Source organism: Ambystoma mexicanum, chromosome 14, assembly GCF_040938575.1.
Source record: "Ambystoma mexicanum isolate Mex_15411 chromosome 14, UKY_AmexF1_1, whole genome shotgun sequence".
NCBI classification, from domain to species: Eukaryota; Metazoa; Chordata; class Amphibia; order Caudata; family Ambystomatidae; genus Ambystoma; species Ambystoma mexicanum.
In genome coordinates, this window is record NC_090940.1 from 545,917,492 (window position 1) to 545,937,934 (window position 20,443).

General features: G+C 43.3%; 1 protein-coding gene across 1 annotated transcript in view; it reads right to left on the bottom strand.

Annotated features, from left to right (window-relative positions):
- TRIP11 (thyroid hormone receptor interactor 11) overlaps window positions 1-20,443 on the bottom strand; it is a 1,018,241-nt gene that overhangs the window by 910,363 nt on the left and 87,435 nt on the right. The window contains exon 3 of the mRNA XM_069637842.1: window positions 3,235-3,345. Coding sequence (XP_069493943.1) covers window positions 3,235-3,345 — 111 coding nt within the window. The remainder of the gene's footprint in view (window positions 1-3,234; window positions 3,346-20,443) is intronic.

Here is a 20,443-nt window from a genome sequence, read left to right on the forward strand (position 1 = left end):
TGGAGAAGCAGATTTTGAATATACATGGTGGGGTCTCTGCCTTCTTCTCCCTCTTGCAGTCCCAGAATTAGAATATTGCTCTTTCTCGCTCTCCCCTACGCTTCCTCTGCCCTTTCTTGTAGCAATCTCACCTTTGTCTTTAATTCCTGGATATTTGCCTACAGTTCCTTGAAAGTGTATGAAACATCCCCCCCACCTTCTTTTCTGTGTCGCCGACTCTCTCTGCTAAGTTCCGTAAACCTTGTCGAAGAAGGCCCACATCACTTTTTATTTCATTGAATAGCTCCATGGAGGCTCTCAATGCTGTTATTGCCTCCAATATTTTGTCATTTGTGCAGTGAGGCAGGGATATCTGCTCATTCTCTGTTGGATGCTCTTCTCCACTTGCACTAGGCAATTGTTTGGTTTCCCCTTTTTTCGTAATCATTTCCATCTTCGTCTGTCTAGACTGCGCGGCACCCTTCTTCATTGCCCCCCCTCTGACATTCAGACTATTCAAATTCTGTTTCTATATGAACCAAGGTTGCACCAGGGACTTTTCCCTTTCGTAGCCGAGATTAGTAATATGCCAGTTTGATAAATAATCCTTATGTAGTGAAGAGTTGAAAGATGCTAAACTTAATTCATTTTCGCAACTACCTAAACTCTCAAAAGAAATGCATGACAAATGCCCTCACGTTTCTATTCCTGCACATAACATCAAGGAACCATCCCAGCAATAAACATTTGACTCAAACATCCCATGGATATGAGGACTTGCTTTTATAGAAACTGCAAGCTCACAAGGTCTGAGGAATGACATAGTGGGCACAGCAAAACATCTTGGCCATCACAACAATGACCAGTCAACAAAAAGCAGCTCTTTCCCCATGATTGTTATGCAACACAAACCTGATATGTCACATGACACAAACTTACCACACTGGGCTCAACGTGTCAAATAACTAACACAGGACTAGTTGTGCCTCCTCCCCACCAGCCTTGTATTATCACAAGCATGATATGTGGATAACTTTTCCACCCCTGAACTTATAAAGTAATGGGCCCGACATACAGAGTTTCAACTGGACTGATGCTAACATGACTGACACTATCCCATCCTACCTTCCTGAGAGCGCTCTAATGCTTCATTTAATCTCTTCTGATGAAGTGGTCTAGACCACGAAAGTTTACAAATAAATAACTGTTTGAACCTAATCAAGGTATCGTCTTGTTTTGGATCAACACCATCTTTCTCTATATGGGATACATTACTTATCGTAATCATATTTCTGATGCTTTTATCTGCTTAGATTCATATGCTATGCATAGGCTGACATTTAGTGGAAGCTGTGGAGTATTACAGTTGTTGTTTTGGAAACTCAAAAAGGGACATTGACAGGGCGTGCCAGTAATACTATCCCTAGTGTGCCATCAACTGTACCCATGGTGCTTCACGCGTCAAGGTGCCTCAGATTGTTTGTTTCTGACATGAGGTTGCATGAAGTGAAGCGTGAGTACAGATGTAGTAAAGCAGATGGATCCCGTTCACCCTCGTCGTCACTGAAGACGCTGATGCTGCCATCACTGGAGGCTCCCTCAACATCCATGGCAGCCTTGGCCTGCATGGCGTGGCGGGCCTAGCTCTTTGTTTTACGGACCTTAAGTGTCATGGGCTTAACAGCTTACAGGATTTACACTGTCCCTTGTGATGATCCCTCAGGAGACAGATTGCACACCTGAAGCAAGTCCTTCCAAGGGAATTTACGGTTACCGGATGGCCTAAACCTAAAAGATGTATTCTCCATTATGTATGGGGAAGGCAGCCTGGCGAAATAAGTGGGTAGGGAAGGAAATAGGCATTCCCTTAGGGAAAACTAAAGAAGCACCACCCCTCACTCTCACTACTGTGAGGGCCGAGGCCTGTTGCAGCCTTCCGAGGCCGTCGTTCTTCGAGACGAGCTGGTAAGGTCATCGTAGAAAGTCCTCTAAACCGTTGCCGAAGATCTTGCTGGAGAACGGCTAACAAAGGATAGAAAGAATATACTAAATTTAAAGTTATTTTGTAAGTAAAGACGATAGCCAGAAGGAACTCCGCTACAAGCGACTGACAATGATGGTGGAAAAAAAACTATCTGAGGAACATCGACGCGTGAAGCACCAAGGGTACAGTAGACGTCACATAGCATGTGATCTAAGCATATTCCACAAGCCTCCGAAATATTTTTGTGTTAAATTACACTGTATAAAACAAACGTCTCACCCGCTCTCTCCAATTCGACATTCACACTTTTCAGCATATTTTCTCTTATGCTCAACATTGGGTGAGAGACAATTGGGGTGTAAATCTGAGAGTGCATTCTTAAACGTAACTTAAATACCTGCCATCGGTTGCAAAATCATACCACTGAGAAACTGCACTGGTAAAACAAGAGACAACGGGAAAATGCTGTGTGTCTGTCTCGCTTGCTCTTGAACAAGTGTGAACTACATTATTGGCTAGTTACAAGCTCATACTAATTCAGCAACTAAGGACCTTCCCTTTTATGGCAGGATCAATTCCAAAATTGACTTTTCTCAATTTCTTCTTCACATTGCTCCCATTTCAACCTTGCAGAAACTAAAAATGTTAGAGCGAGCACAACAAAGCTTGGATTATCATCAAAACAATCTGAACCTGCGAAGCCTCTAACATCTCACAGGATGGCAACACATTATCTTTAATTCCATGGCTATTGCCCATAAAGTTATTTACAGCAAAAAGTCCTCTTACATTAGGCTTGCGCTTTCAGTGTATGGTTCACTTGGAACCCTTTGGTTAAGTGGAACTCCTGGCTTAAGGCTCCTTAGTATGAGCTTACTTAGGCCAAAGCAAATCCTTCTGTCATGCGGCTGTACATTTTTAGAAATCTCTCCAAGAAGAGCTCTGCAGCATTTAAATGAAACTTAAAACCCATTGGTTCTATTTACAGAGTCAAGTTGCCACCCAGCAGCACTTCGATGCCAATTTCAGTGTAAAGCTCTATATAAAATCTTGAGTAAGGCAACACTGTCAATTAGGTGGGGTTGTTCCAACAATTCAGGAGTGTTGGCATAGAATTAAAAATCATTGGTTGAATAAGTCATCTAACTATTGGACGTCATGTTAGAAAATAAGAACAGGGGATGGGTAGGGCATAAAAACAAAGCCTAATACAGTCTTCCGAACAATGCAGACATCCTGCTGATGTATACGTTTGCCTCCCCTCCAGTTACCTCCTTTTGCTGTAACTGGTTCCTGTACTCTATGGACTGCTGTTTGACCTGAAGTTCTGATGCTTCAAGTTTTTCTTCCAATTCAGCACAGTATCTTTTCAATCTCTCATTCTGGAAAGAATACAAGAGTAGGAGTATTTACGATTGTGATGAAAAAACACATTTATATTCTTTTACTTTTCAGCTGCTGTACACATTCCGCTGCTTCATCATTTCATTTTCAGTTATCCTAGGATTCCTGATGAACACAGAAGGCATTTTCCTACAATCATCAGAATTCCTCTGTCGTTTATTAGATGTGCAGTGATCAAGAGGTTATTTGAATAAACCAATTCAGACAGCTTTGCAGTGTGCTATGGTCACATTTCAAAGAAATGGTAAAACATGTTTTTAAAAGATTCCAAAGAAAGCAATGGGAAAATGTGTATCCCCAAAGCACCACAGCGCCTTCTCATACAAGTACATGTCAAATTGTGGTTACAGCTTTTTCAGCCAAGCAATACTTGAGTAAGAGGTGGTCCTTTCTCATTTCCTGAAGGTTTCTAGATGTCTGGACTAATCTGGTGAAGAAGGTTAAAAATGAACACTGAAAACCCCAAACCTATGCTGCGTGTAGCAAGTCGGAATGTCATAGTAAGGAAGGACTGTCTTCTTGTCAATTAACTACAACATGTTACAAAAGTAGAGAACAATGGGCTGCAAAACGTTTGCATCAGTTACTTTATTACATCTCTGCCTCCCTACAAAATGTATGGTCCTACATGGCATTGCCCCAGCAACCTGTCCTATTGTAGGAAGGCTTGGTTTAACTGCTTTATAACCCTTTAGTTTCCCAAGGCCAATAACACATTATATTACTTTTTCTGTGCCTAATCATCATCATCATCATCATCATCATCATCATCATTTTAGAACATCATTAGAAAAAAGAAATTAAGTAATTAAAGTAGCATTTTCTCCTACAGCTTATTGGATACAGTTGTTAACCAACACTGAGGCTGGGAGTGCAGTTGGATCCTCTAAAGGAGGCCATGTCCATGGACAGCTCCTTTCGAAGTCCTTGACTGATCTGGATGTGTAATAGTCTGTCTGCTCTGGGATGCGCCTCATTATGGGATTTTCTTGCTTTTATGTCCAGAGTGATTTTGTTTATGTGGGAATAACATTCTGAAAAAAAGGGCCCAGAAGATATTTTCATGCTACATATCTCATAAGGAGTTAATGGGCAGGCAAGAATATTAAGTATGGATATTGCAGCTGCGGCTAGGAGACTTAGCAATTTTGCCTTACGCTATTTGACTAAGACATGGAGCAGCCTGCATTCGAGCGGGGAAAAGTCCCTCTGCTCATAAGACTATGGAATCCCTAGTGCTCTTTCTCCTTTCATACCCCCAATATAAAAAAGTTATTAGGCACACAGTTTATCCCCTTTTTAGACAATAGAATATGAGAACTTGCTTTGTGCTACTGAAATATGTGCAATAACAACATCCAAGAGGCCATAATAGTACCCCCTTTGCTTGTCTTCAGCTTAGAAAGTTTGAGGATTGGCATGGTGTAATGAAATGAAATGCTGTGCAGCAGTGTATATATATATATATATACATATATATATATATATACATATACAAAGCTGTGTTAATGTGTGGGTTTGTATGTGGCATTCTTGGGGACGTAACTCCTCATGAACATTGAGGTCTGGTGTCATGCATGGAATATTCTTTATTTAATTGCCGAATTAATGCAACTATTTCTGGCTCAATAGGTCATCCCGTTCCCGACATAATTAATATTTTTGTTTTTTCGCCTCTCTTTTTCAGCATTACGTTTTGTGGTGTTACACTGCCATCGACTGGTCATTTGTAGAAAGCGCACATCACTGCGCATCGAAGCTGAAACATGATCAACACCTGATCAATTTGTATCAAAGAATTTTGAAAAGGACAGGTACTTCACCCTCATGACAAAACGAGTTCAGGGCGCACCTCTGCCAGAAAGAATACGGCATGATCACCTGTTCTGTGGAAATGTACCCACTCAGAGTCCGCAGCCACATGTTTTAGCCAACTGTACCTTTGACAAAGGAGGAATATCATTTGCATATCAGTCTTGTCCCGCCCACTTGAGCAGTCCAGCACCGAAATGCTAGGCAATCATCTTTTCAACAAGAGTACCAACAGCAACCCCAGACATGTGTTTCAGCCTAGTCGAGCCTCATCAGTGACGTGGAGCTATGCCCTTCTGAGCACAGTGAGCAAAGGGTCCACGTCTTGATAACCCTAGGTAACAGAGTCTCCAACCCCAAGTTCCTTTCATATTCAAAAAAAGGTCAGAATGCTCCTCTGCAAGAAAGAAAATGGCATGATAACCTTTTTCTGTGGGAATGTACTCCTGACATCAAATGGCATTTTGCTACAATTTGAATATGACATAGTTGAATCAGTTCATTTGAATCAGGTTCCATGTTTAACAAAAAGACGTCTTTCTTCTGTATACTCTCCTTTCATTAATGCTTTAATACCACATATATATTTTTACAGAAATGCCATGAAAAAAGAGAGCAGTATTTAATCCAACCTGAATCAAAACAAAACTTTGAAAGCTGAAACATGATGAACGTTCTGAAGAAGGAAGATCTCATGACCATGAAGCTGATGGAATTCTGCATGCTTTGAAACAGAACAATGAAAGTGCCGAAGAACCTGAAGGCAGACTTACTAATCAGAGAATTTGTGCTGCTAAAAATCAAAAGAATGAAACTGCTGAAGAAACTGAAAAACTACTTGCTGTTAAGAGAATTAGTGCTGCTGATCAACGAAGGAATGAAACTGCTAAAGAATCTCAAACGAGACTTACTGATCTGAGAATTTGTGCTGATAAAAAAAGCAATGAAACTGCTGAAGAAACTGGCGTGATATTTATCGATCAGAGATTTCAAAATCTGAGAATTGAAATCCCAGGCAAAGCCCGGTAGTTAAGCTAGTACTAAATAAATTAGAATTTTTTATCTTTACTTCACTTTTATTAATTTATCTACATATTCTTTTTACATGGATTGGCAATGAATTGTTATGCCTTTGTTTTTTAATAAGATTGGAATGTTTTTATCCTCATTTTGATCTTTTTAAATCATGGTTATGATTGTAATGGTTAATGGTATACATTAAAGTGATTGTTTGAAATAACATTAAAATAACCCAAATTGTAGGTTTAAAAAGGTAGGCCTTTGCCATTCCTAAAAGTGAAAACACACAACAAACTGTGCAAACCTGCTTTTGTTTTGGGACTCGTTTATGATGTAAATCAGAAATGAAACAGGACTGCTTACCATTCCTACGTTTGTGCACTTCTGTGTAGAAATAAAATGGCAACACAAAAGGTGAATTAAAAAATATTTACATGGTTTAAAAAAAGCCCATGTTAGTTTGAGCTGTTGCAAACTCTGTGGATGCAGGGTTTGGGAGGTCGGCTGAGGAATACCTCCACTTCTTGGGCTTCTGTCATCAGTCCAAATCCCGCCTATTCTCTGTCTGTGGAATTCAAAGTCTCAACTTCTGCCGGAGTTGGTATAAGAATCTTTTTTCGCATATCAGCTGGGCCATCACATGTTCCTGCTTCAGCAGGAGTAGCTTGACCTCCCCTCAAATGTCTTGGTCACTCGCCAACTCTCAAAGGCCCCCCCAATCCCCAAATGCTTTAAGGCCAATGCAGACTTTGGAGTTATTCTTTCAAAGGTTCCTGCTGGAACTTCCACCTTCAAACCGGTCCAACCATGGCTTGAGCCTGGGGTGAAATGGTGGTCTCTTTGTCCGCATACAGGTCACACCCGGCGGCTTTCAGGGTCACACTAATAAGTAGATGTGCTGTGCTGGTTAGTCTTGCCACTCAACCTCTAAATGCATCCCACTGCTGACACCATGAGTCACAGATGGCCCAAAAAACACTTAGTATCAAGAACAATTCAATGGTTTTTATTGAAGTGTGCGTGGGGCTTTTGGCCTTCCCTCTCTCACCTCCCTGTTAAATTCCTGCCTGACCAGGTCGTCCACAGCCCCATCAGCTTTACTGATGGGTTGGCCATGCGAGAGAGGCATGGTTTAATGCGAGAAACACAGACACAATGATTCAAGTTTTTTTTATAAAGAAGGGGGTTTGGAGACTGCCTAACGTGCCCTATGTCTATAATCGGAGTAGACTTGATCATCAACAAAAAGATATGTCCAAAGTCAGTCAAGTTAGTCAAAACTAAAGTGTCTGTGTTAAACCTATGCTTCCCCTCACACTCTATAATACAATAATGTGCAGGGGATTGGACTAAATAAAAAGGGTGCTTCAAAGTAAAGGTCAGGATAATATTGGAGCTGGTCTTGCGCCACTTGGGATTCAACATGCGTTCCTAGGCTTTCAAAGGCACTACATAGTTATTTTTACAAAGTTCAAACAGTTCTGGTTGCACAAGTTCAAAGTTCCTTTAGGTAACAATTCCTCTGTGTCACCTCTCCTCAGGAAGTCTGTTACTTATCATTAGTTCACAAGACTTTCACAGCAGGTTGGTGTATTGTTGTATCAGTGTTTCAGAGCCGTTCGACAACGCCCAGTATTCCTCAGCCCCAAGCGAGACCAGTCTGGCACTGTGGCTCTCCTCACACAGTTATTAAGCAGTTCAACGTATCAGAGACTTTCGATGAACACAAAGTACTTCCTGCCCTGTGTGGGACCACTGATACTTGGGCCACTCTTTCAGTTTTCTCTTCTCATTGACCCCCCGGCACCTTTTTGGAGTTAAATCTTAGCTTACTATGATCAGCGTGCCCCAGGCACCTTTTTACAGTTCAACTTCAGGTTTTTTTTCAATATTGGCGCCCGGCACCTTTTTACAATTCATAACCACGTTTTCACGTGGTCTCTACATGCCTTTTCCCTCAAGCATAGCCCCCTTCACTTGCTTCCATATTCAATCTCTCTGTGAACTTCACTCCTCTACACAATAACTGTACACTAAAGCTCCTTTCACCACATGTTAATGTACATGAAAATGTTTGCTACTTTGTTTCTCTCATCTTTCAACTTTCACAATGGACAATCAAAGCTTTCCTCTTCAGTGCGCTTCTTATCCTACGCTCGTCCTTGTAATCATCTTATTTCTTGCAACATTTTATCCCACGCGCTTTGCCGCTATCATCATCCGGGTTCCCCTCTGGCTTTGAACTCACTGGTTGTGGTTGGAATTGGCCCAAAAATAGAAGCAAAGAACCCCACCCATCGCAACAGATTGGATACGTAGAGCATGGTCCCACATAACAATGGAACAAATCACTTACAATCTGCAAGGGAACTATCAGAAATTCAGGGATGAATGGTCAGACACGTTGGAATACCTACAAAGTGACTACATGGAACAATGGTGCCCACATAAAATTAGAATTCTTGATATGTTCAGATAAGAGACTGAGTTTACAACAGAAATTAAACCAATGGGTGGACTATCCCGGGGGGAGCAGAAGGGAGTAAAGGGGTTGTTTCTTTAACGGTTTATGTTGTAAAACTTAATAAAAATATTTTTTTGAAAAAGAAAGAAGGGGGGGGGTAGAGTGCGGGTGTATCCTACGTGGTAGGCTGGGGAAAAGGTGTTGGAAGAAGGGGAATACCGCGTCTCACCCGTCGGTGGCGCACTTCAACTCCCCGAGGACCCCCCCCCCATCCAGGTGATCCTCCCTCACTGGTCCACCCCTAAGAATTGGATTCAAAAGTGATGGCCTTACTGTCAGGGAGACACCTTCAGGTTTCTCACAGGGGGTACCATGTCTCGCCTTTGGGCAATCCAATTCCAAAGGGCCCTCCACCCAGGTGATCCTCCCTCACTCGTCCACCCCCAGGGTCGGGATCCAATAGCGATGGTCCTCCCCTGGTCACCTGTGTAGAAGATCCACTGGGGGTAGGGAGGGAAAGACACTAAGGTTTTCCACAGCCTCTACTATATAACACTTGCCTTAGTTGGATGGTGTTGCCATGGAAGCAGCTCCTCTTCCACCTCTTCTTCTTCTTCTTCCTCCTCCTCCTCCTCCTCTTCTTCCTACTCTTCTTCGAGGCAGAAGATGCATCGACCTTTGATCTATTAACTCGGGACACAATAAACATATGTCTCAGAGTTTCGTGTTTGTGTCTACACAACCTGCACTCGCTCGATAGTTCTTTGTTGTTTCTTTTTTGAGTACTTTTAGTATGCAAAATGTTCATCCTTAGATGCATAAGTGTATTCCGTGCATTACTATTATTGGGGAATTTCCTCAGATAAGATTGTGTCACGTTTGGAAATCCACCAGTATTTTTAGATAACATGTGGGTTTTTGACTCAGCTCTATTTTTTTCTGTTCTGCGTCAGTCATCTGCGCACAAGATCTTCTTAGCGGCTAATGGATTCTTGCATAATGATTCTTCCGATATTCCCAGTTCAGAAATGAGAATTGAGCAATCTGATTTCCAGTCCGCAAGCATCTGATCATCTTCAAGTTTTGTTCTTTTTTAAGTAGCTCATATTGAGGAGCACAAGGGTCCTGTCTGATTTTCCTAAATAAAGAGATCTAGTTCCAATGCGATCTTCTCTTTTAAAGAGACCAGACCCAGTTTGTGGAAGATAACAACTACAAGGAATTAGTTTGGAAGTTTTGAATATTCTTTTCCAGAAGAAGCCTTCACACCACTTCTAGGTCTCTTCTCCTAGACCTTTTAATATTTCTGCTCTGTAAATTATTACGGGCATTACTTTCTGATTGAAAACATTTATTATCGGGGTCAGTGTGAGTTTGCAAATCACTTGTCGAGTACTTTTTCCTGCGCTGTCAGTTAATTTAATTTTTTCTTTATGTTCCCTTTCCACAGCTTTTCACTTTTGAACATGTTTATTATTCATCCTAAGTATTTGTGCTCGCGAACTGGGTAAAGTTTTTTTTTTGTCCAGAAACCAAGATGCTTTAAGGTTTTTTTCTCTTTTCTCTGAAGATCATAATTGTGGATTTTTAAGTATTCATTCTCAGATGATTCTTTTCCACTTATTTTTGGAGTATAACCAGTTATCTCTGTTTCCCAATACAGGTCTGATCTAGCAGGACGAGGTCATCCGCATAAAGCAGCCACCCTACGTTATTCCCATTGATTTTAGGGGAAAAGGTGTTATACTGTAACATATCTTCATTTAGCTCTTCCATAAAGAAGTTAAACAGGGTGGCTGCTAGCAGAGAACCTTGCTCAGCCCCCTTGCGGTTTGTATTTTTCAAGAAAGGGTTCCTGTCTGCTCTAATTTTACCTGCATGTTTGTTCCGGAGTAGAGTTCTCTAATTATTTCTAGCTGGTCTGTTGGGCATCCCTTCTATCTCAGTTTTTTCCCGGAGAAGGGGGCGAATAATGCTATCAAATGCTTGACTTAAATCTACACTTTGTGTAGATTTTTGTCTTCCTGTTCTCTGTACGATGTTTCAACATGTTTAAGATCAGGAGGTTCCGGTTGCAGCCAAATCCTTTTACAAAACCCGTTTGTCTCTTGTCTACGGAGTCGGATGACTCTATCCAAGCTTGTAGGCGCTGTAAAATAGACACTCGCGAAAATCTTCCCCACCATATCAAGTATAGCGATGGGTCTATAATTCTCTGGTGTCATTCTATTCCCTTGTTTGAAAATTGTTATCACAATGGCCGATTTCCAAGATTTTGGGATTTTTCTATTCTTGAATATTCTGGGGAATAGTGTTTCGCCAAAGGTTGCCCATTTTTCTGGAGCTTCCTTCATTAGGGCATTGGATATTCCAGCCAGGCCGGGGGCCCGTGATTTACTGCTTTTTTTTAATCAAGCGTAAGATCTCCTCATTGCCACATTTTATCATCCAAGTACCCTTACTTTACTTTGCTCACACACTTCTGACTTAATACAGGGTTCTGTTAGTTCTCCGAACAGATTTTTGAAGTTGGACACCCAGACCTCTTCAGATATCAGGTTAAGGTGTAGTTTCTCCCATTTTTCTCGGTGATTGCTTTTAACATACTTACGGCATCTCTCACGTCCATATTTATTTTGTGTGCTTTTAACCAATTCATATATTTTTGTTTCCGTTTTTTAATAACATCATTGTTTCTGGAGAGTTTTTTCTTACTAAGGTCTGGAGATCTTTCCTCAGTCATTTTCTGTGTGCAATTATGGCATTGTTGTAAACGTGCAGATGTTTAGATTTTGCTTTCATTGTACTCTTTTTTTTGTCTCCTTAAAGGGCATTAATGTGCTGCTACATTCCACAGAGTCAGGCTCTTTTTTTTAGCAGGGCAGATAGATCTTTCGTCATTTTGGACACATCAGAGGGTTTTAGTCTTACCCGATTTAGATCTTCTTCAACTTCGATCTTGTAGCCCCATTTCTTTAGCGGCTTCACTTTTGTTTTTTTAAATGTCATTATTAACGGGTCATGGTCACTATGGATCACTTTTACAACTTCCATTCTTGTTATCACTGTCAATACATTTCTGGAAATGAAACAGTAATCAAGCGTTGCGTTGCTGCTTCCATTTGTCCATGTGGTGGCTGGAGGTGTATCATCAGCAATGTTACCATTCAATAAGGGAAGATCTCTCAATGACATTTCTTCCATCCATTCTAACCCGCTATGCTTTTTTTTCGTGACGTTTGATTTGCATCTCGGGGTCCTTTTTGTCACATCTACCAAACAATTTGCATTAAGGTCGCCAAAGACTATTACTTTAAGCTTTGGAGATTCAGCTCGCTTTTTGTCAATCATGTCAGTTACAGCTTCGATTAAAGGAATGGTGCGGTCACAAATATTATTCTTCCTAGGGTTCGGCCATGTGTTTTTAAAGATAAGTCAATCGATCATACAAACATTTCCTATGCACCATACCCAAGTTTTCGTCTCTTGAACACAAGCGAAATCAGGCAGCAGGGCGTGGCCATTTTGTGATAATCATCACTTGCCGCATCGCCCTGGGTGACCTGCCTTTGCGCCACTAAATCATAGCCCCCGCCCCTGAGCCTGACATCACTAGACGCGTACTGCCCATTTCACAATGACAAAGCACGTCTCGTGTCAACATTCTCTGCTCTTCAGCTAATGACGTGTCGCCATGGAAACGGCAGGAATCCTCTTTCCTGGAGAAGTATAAACAGACCGTTTCACAACACACAACAGCAGATTTTCTATTCCATTCCTCTGACTGTATTTCGAGTATTCTGTGACTCGTTTCTGTGCTCTGGTCTGCTAACTTCGTAGCTTGTAGCCCGTGTGAATAGATACCAGTACTATCGCTATAAATTATTTTCGTTTGTTTACCACACAATGGCAACAATAATTCCCTACGATGGGGCTTCAGACGACAGTAGGGAAGACGATTCAACAGATGAAGAGCCTGGGCCTAGTCGCATGGACGGTATTTCTACCTGGTGTACCTGCAATCGGTGCATGCTAATGCCAACCGAGGAGGAGAACTGCTGCTGCCGCCGAGAAAACTCTGGATGATTGACCTACATATCGGAAGACGAGACACGGCCGCGAAACCGAGCTGCCAGACTTCAGGGCAGCCTACCTCACACGGTCAGTGTAGAGGATTTTGATGGTGTTTATGCATGAACTTCGCGCAACAGTTCACCCTCGTAATCCAAGTAACGACTAAGTATACTCTGGTTGTGATGTCAGTTATGCCACTACTATTTCATGGTTGTGTACTATATTCTTGTAACTTCAATATACCAGTCATATTAATGTAGTCTTGCAATTCACAAGTAATAGTCGTATAAAAGTTGTTCAATATTGTGCAGTGTCTAGTTAGCATTTGTTCTGGCAAAAATGCCATTGGGTACAAGAATTGTCATTGACAACTAAGATTAAATACACTTATCTTCGTCAAAAAAACAGTTTGTATCTTTCTCTTTCACAGGTGGTACAGGCTGGTGGCCTATCGTTCTTTTACATGGAGGCTTCATGGGTGGCTTGGACACCGTGTTCGACGAGTAATACCTGCCTGTGTGGTTGGTGCCATTAGAGAAACTTTCCCCAGTGGCAGCGGTCAGTACAGGGGATTTCCCTCGCTGTGCTGCAACCAGACCTTTACAATGAGTAGTAGTTTTGTACCATCAAAATAAGAAACAAAATTAAACGCAACATTTTTTTATCAATGGTTGTTTCAGTTTTTAAGTGAATCAAGTGTGTCTCCATTCAGCAAAGTTCTGGTGCCTTGTCTGCATGCCCCCGGCCCACCCATCCCCCCCCATCCACTATCAAAGGCAGTTCGCATCAGTGGGTGTGCGCTGCCAAGGGGTGCTGTCGGGGGCGCGAACGGCCAAAGTGCCAAAGACCATGTATACTTCAAAGCTATCTTTCGCGCAGGGGTCATTGTTCACATGGCCTCCTCAGACCCTGTGCCTCCAGGCAGGCTCCCCCTAAAGCAGGCCGCCCCGGCAATACACAATACCACGACATATACACGTCATTCATTCACAAACACACCCCTTTTTGTAATTCTTTATAAGCCACTTGATATTTATCATGAGAACATCTTCGAGCACTGCAAGTCAACTCGGGAACGTGCTACCTGAGAACCCTGGTGACCGATGCTAATCTGCTCGTCGTTGTGCTATCTGTGAACTTTTGTGACCGCTTCGAGTCAACTCGTCAGTGTGCTACCTTTGAACATCTCCCTGTTCTCCTGCCACTAACTACTCTGCTTGTTGAATCTAACTGTTTTACAACAATGCCTGCATGTTTGATTTTCGGTTGCCCTTCGAAGACCCATGCCAAATCTGAAAGTACTACAATGCCTGTATTCCCTAAGACTGTAGATTGAATAAGAGAATGGATCAGATATTGCGGATATCCACCTGAAGAGCTTGAAAGTAGAGTACAAAAAGTCTTGGAGGACAAGAGGGGTGATCGATATCACATCTGCAGCCGGCACTTTACCCTGAATATGTACGACACATCCTCGTACACAAAGAAGAATCAACTGAGAACGACTCCAAAATTGCTCCTAAACGCTATTCCGACTTTATTCGTTCACATGCCGCCACAGGCGAGTCACGCTTCCGGATTTAGCTTGAGGCCTAGCGGTAGTGTGCAGGTAACGAAATGCATTTGTTGGTATTTTAGGTGTAAATGTCACTTATAATACTTTCGCTATTTATAAGATTGTATAGCTTTTTAAATAATGGCCATTTTGCTAAACATCAGTCCTTGTTTTTGATTTATGGGCACAGACAACTATGCTATATTAGGCATTTACATAAGCATAATTTTCGGGTATTCAGTCTCCTTACATGCTAACTTTTAATATTAGCATTTCTAAACCAAATAATACTTTCCCTTTTCAACTCCATGACAATCCACCGAATATGCAGCAACAAGATTCTACATCCATGTCTTGCCTGGAGTCATCAACCACTTCGAGTGCGTATCAGGTAATCTTACTTAGCTATTCTGTTACAGGCTTGTTTTATGCATGGAATTAGAACTAATGTAATCATATTTACGTAACGTGTAATTCTTTTACACAATGGTTGATTTGTGGTTTGCTATTTATATGTACCTTTGTCGTCTTTCTAAAAGTGTGTGTTCAATTTCCAATATTTTCATCCTTATTAATGCAAGTACTGTGTTTTAGGGAGATGCTGAAACGTCCACAACAATTAGAACATCCCTTGTGGTTGATCCGGAGCCAGTGGTATGGGTATTGACGGTTCCATTGAATGAGATAATATGATCATATTTAGATAGTGTAATTATTTTACAAAATGGTTGATTTGTGGTTTGCTATTTATATGTACCTTTGTTGTCCAGTTGCCAATAGAGACTCACTAATAAAATATCTTCTTCTTTCATTGTATTATTGTTATTCTGTATCATGGTTATTTGAATATACAAATTCATGTTTAGTGTTTCGATGACTCTGTAATATTGGTTATTGTTAACTCAAGTTAATAAGCCTCTGGAGGATCTTCCTTTTAAGCCTCCTTTTGCTGGATTTAAGTCTGCAGTATAGCCACCAAGGAAAGGTTGATCTTTTAGCCACGTTTCTTGGAGGCAAACAAAATCCAATTCTGGGAAGGTCAAGGGCAATTAGTTAAATAAGTGCCCATATCCCCGGGTATTCCAGAGCCAACTTTCCAGTTGTCCGCTGTGAGCCTCTTCTGGCTCTACTTCCTTTCAGACGTGGCCAACGATTGAGCTACCCAATTCCATGATTGCTTTAGTTCTTTTTCTTCTTCGTTGTTTCTCCTCCTTGTAAAGATCTTTGGTCTTTCTGCACTGAAATGTCATCTTTATGTTGTGAAAGTCTTCTTTTTCAAGTATTGCAAGTTCTGTAAAAGTACTCTTATTGCTTGGTTTACTCTTTGTGTCCCAAGTAAAGTCTGTTTCAGCTGGGTTTGGGGTTCTCTCAGACCTCGTGACATTGCCATGATTATCTTCACGATTTGGGGTCCATGATCTTTTCCTGTTAGTTCTTTCAGACTCGCTTACAGGAGGGGTCGGGTCAGATCTAATTGCTTGTTTTCCCTGGTCACTACTGGTTTCGATTCTAAAGCCCAGTGAGCAAAGGTCTGCTCTTGCTCCATTCACAGTCATTGCCGATATCGCTGAGGTCATGATGAGTTTGACTTTGTCATTGATTTTGTGATCAGGAAAACGCATCACTTTTATGTCTTACGATGAAATCACTCAAAGTTTTGGGATGTGGTGGAATAAGATCATCAGGTTTGCACGGTTTAAAATTAGACCATCTCGTACCTTTTTTATTCTTTCCAATGTTATGTACTGTTCTGGCTTATGATTCTTCTTTTGATTCCAGGTGTCCTGTCTTTCCTCAGAGTTTTTCCTTTTCCTCTGATGTGACTTTTTGGTGGTCTTTTTATTTTGTTATTTACGTTGAATTTTATCATTGTGGGTAAAGCGGGGTGGAATTTTGCTTTGCTCCTTCGAATTCCATATCAACATAATTTTCTTTATAATTTCTTATGGCCTTTCTATTTTCGCTTAATGTGCAAAATCTCTGGTCTTCAGTGAGTACATCCTTTGGGTCAATGTGGGCATTAGTGGTGGTTTTCTCTCTTACTGGGCTAATTACGACCACTCTAGTAGGTTGTTTGTTTGTTATCTGAACCTCATCTCCATACGTGGATAAATCCATTAAATCTGATTCGCTTATGTCAGGCCCAGATTGTACGTTAATCGTAGCGGAAGTGCTTATTGAAGAACTTGCGTTCATTGTCTCCTTGGCCATCCTTTTCGGGGCTTGGGACTTGGGTGTGCTCGCTGTCTGAGGCTGTTCTTGGTCTTTGGACCTGGCAGGAGAGTACAGGTGAGGATCTGTGTGAGCCAAAATGGGCATATTTCTGGCAGCAGAGTAAACCAGGATTATCAAGAGTTTTCTGTTGAGAAGTTTCCCGGCATGAGAGACTTTTGTCAACCAAAGACTTTGTAAAGACTTGCCTTTTGCCATTGTTGAATCTCTATTTGTCATGAATTTTCGACCTTGGTCGATATGGTCGAACTGGTGTAGGTCACTCCGTTTACTGCATGCAGCGCCCCCTTCCAAGATGGTGCTTCGCAAGACCAACAGGAAAGAGCATTGCCATTCTAGTTGTGCATACCAGTGTTTTCCCTGCACTTCTGGTTTTCGCAGAATACATTCAGCCGGCTGCCTTCGGAACATCGTGTCTCAATAGTTGGCATGATATCAGCTCAGCGCTCCTTTTTTCTTGAAATTCCTGGCTAAAGAAGAAGTCAGGTGAGCGTGTAGTAGGAGCCTCGCTCCTTTGGGCCAAATGTATCCATTCATATTTTTTTAAAAGCAAGACCCCAATCCCTCCAGGCTCACCCTTGCCTTATTTTCCCAGCCTGCACCCTCTTCCTGCTTTCCTGAACCCTCCCGACCCGCCCTCCGCTCTGATTGGAGCATCAGCCCGTGTTGCCCAAGCCATAACTGTCCTTCCCAGGGTAGCCCTCTGCCTGTGCAGTCCCTGCGGCTAAGGGCCCCAGGCAAAGGGCGGCTCCAAACAGAGACGGCTCCATATCGAGTCTGCAGGTGTCAGCAGGGGAAGCCAGTGGCCAGTCACCTACCTGCAGTCAACCATCAAGGCAAGTGTAACAAAGGTCACTCCCACCTCACAAAACACCCAATCTAATGAAATGTTAGCCTACGTCATTCCTTGCTGAGACCGACCTATGTTAATAGGTATACACACCTAACTCCTAGAAACTTTACCCCCCCTCTCCACTCCTAGATAACACACCCTTAATATTACTGTACTGCTCTCTACCAGTCAAAGATTACTGTGTTGTATTCTACCTGTTAAGACTGTCACATCCAGATGGTGACCCCGTCTCGCAAGTATCCACTTCTCACACCCGTCCAGATTCCTAGAACCCCACCCCGCTCCATCCCAACCCTTCTCACTCAGTCCCCACGGCTCGCCACACACACTCTAGCACCCGCCTTCTCGAGCCCCACCTCCATTCCTTCCCTGAGCACATCTGTAAAAATCCCCCCACCCACCTCACTTCAGCATAACGCCACTCACCCAATCTCCTACCACCACCCGCATCCAACTCTAAAATCAGAGCTGCACACTGACGCACCAACGGCCTCCGTCCTCAGAAGCCTACTCCCCCATCCACCTTCCCAGCCAAACTCATCGCTCCCCACCCTCCCTCTGACTGCTATTGAGAACTCCCCAATACCCCTCGCCAGGACACCCCGCCCCCTATCAAACTCCCACGCCAGAGGAGCTCACTGGCGCTCAGCCCAAACCCTCACCTTCTTCCACCCCTTCCTTTCACCTTCCAGAAATCATCCCTCCCTTCCTTTCGCCCCCCCCATACCTCAGAGTCCCTCTCCCCGAACCCATCACAGAACTGGCTACTTTCCCAACCACATCCCTCCATCCCCTGCACACCTCCTTAACCCCCTCTCGATAACAGCCAACAACCCCCCCACCATATCCCTTCCCCTCTCTGAAAAAGCAGCACGTCTCGCCCTTGCAAGAACAGTAGCTTCACCTCCATCACCCTCCGACCCCCCACCCTCTCTCACACCCCTACTGCACAGAAACCTTTGAAAAGTAGAAAGCAAGCCTGGTCCCCCTCCATGACGCACTACTCCTCACCACTTCTACCTCTACCCAGCCTCCCAATCTCTCCCTCCCCATCCTCATCCTCATTACACTCCCCCACCCCTGCCCTCGCCCTGCTTCCACCCCCTCCCTCTCCCTCAACTTCTCTCCCTGCACACCGGACTCCCCCAATCCTTCGAGACTCACTCGAGACTCTCCCCCCCAAACCTCCCCCCTCACCCAATGACCATCTGTCCAGTCGCCCGCCCCTCCTAATCAACTCTACCCTCACCCTTCACATTTCCACCTCGCCCGCCTACTCTTCTCAGCCTCCACACCCCTCATCACCCAGAGCCCGCTGGAACCCTACCTCCCCACTGCCCCTCTCCCTGCCTCATTGACCTGGAGCGTCCCACCTCCCCAACTATGCCCCACGCACCTCCTGCTCACACCCCGATAACCTCCATGACCACACCCCACTCCAAAGTCAGGTGCATCCTTTTTAATGCCTGCTCTGTAGCAAAAAAAAACAGACATCTTCGACCTCCTCTCCTCTGACAAACCTGACCTAGTCTTTATCACTGAAACCTGGTTCTCCAACGACTTTGCCCCTGTTGCACATGAGGCATTTCCCCCCCGCCCGGCTACTCGTTCATCCCGCTCAACAGACCCTCAAGAGGAGGCAGCATGGCAGTCCTCTTCAAATCTCACTTCTCAGTCGCACTTGTTGATACTCAGACATGCATTCCATCATGCAAATCCCTGTTAAACACTCACTACCTCCGACTTTCTCCCACAGCTTCCTACTCATTTACAGACCTCCTGGTTACGAAAGACATTTCTCAACTAACCTCTGTGACTCTTTAGCCACCATTCAAGTAAATCACCCCTCCCTGACTCTCCTATGAGACTTCAATATCTGGTTGGACATTCCCACCAATCCCACGACCCATCCACTGGTCGGCAGTCTTGATGCGCTCAACCTCTCCCCTCATATTAACGGCCCAGCCCACTCTAAAGGGCACATCCTAGATGCTATCTTCAGCTCCGATGACCCAATACATCTAGCCCCCCCCCTCTTACCTCTCATCTGGTCCAACCACTTTGTCGTCTCTTTCTCCATCCTCTCCCCTGCCCCTCCCCCTATACCCTACCCCCCCATCCAGCCTCCTCCCTTCACCGCAAATGCTGGAAAAAATGTAAAGATCGTTGCTGACCTGACCTGGCCCCCTTAACAGATACTTAACCATCGACTCCTTCGATTCATGGCTCAATTAATCACTAATTCCTCTCAACCCCTCGCGCCCCTCTTCCTCATGCAATGGTTAATTTCCCAAATGGTTTACTTCCGAACTGCGGAATGCCAAAAAACTAAATAAATCTCTGGAACGCAAATGACGAGCAGAAAAAAAACAGTCTCAGCAGATCCACTTTCGCCTTGAACCATCGCAACTACAAAGCTGAAATCCGGAAAGTCAAAAAAAGCCTACCACAACCATCAGATTTTCCATAAAGCCAATGTCAACCTTAAAGATGCGACTGAACTTCCAACAACCCAATGACTAAATACTCAATAGGACTCCCAACCTTGTCTTCAATGAATACGCCCACTGATTGGGCTATAGACAACCGTATCACTGAACACTGAACAATTATCTGTTTAGATCCTACCCACATGAGACGCCCAGCCCGTAGCATGTCCCTGTGACGTCGCTGTGTGCCCTTACTTCGCCCTTGCACTGTCATCTGCCCTCCCGTTCCCGTGATGCAACTATATATCCCTCTGTATTACCCAGCCCACCCCCTCCCCTACCCTCATACAATGAATGTATATATAAGGAATTGACGGATGGAATGGAATGGATGGAAGTGATGCAAGTGTTGCAAGTGATGCAATGAATGTATGGAATTAATGAATCAATGGAATGGAATTAATGGAATGGATGGATGCATTGATGGAAAGGAAGAAATGGCTGGATAGATGGATGGAATGGATAGAGTGAAATGGAATGGATAGATGGAATGGATGGAACGAAGAAATGGATGGATGCATTAATGGAAAGGAAGAAATTGATGGAATGGATGGATGCATTGATGGGATGAATGGAT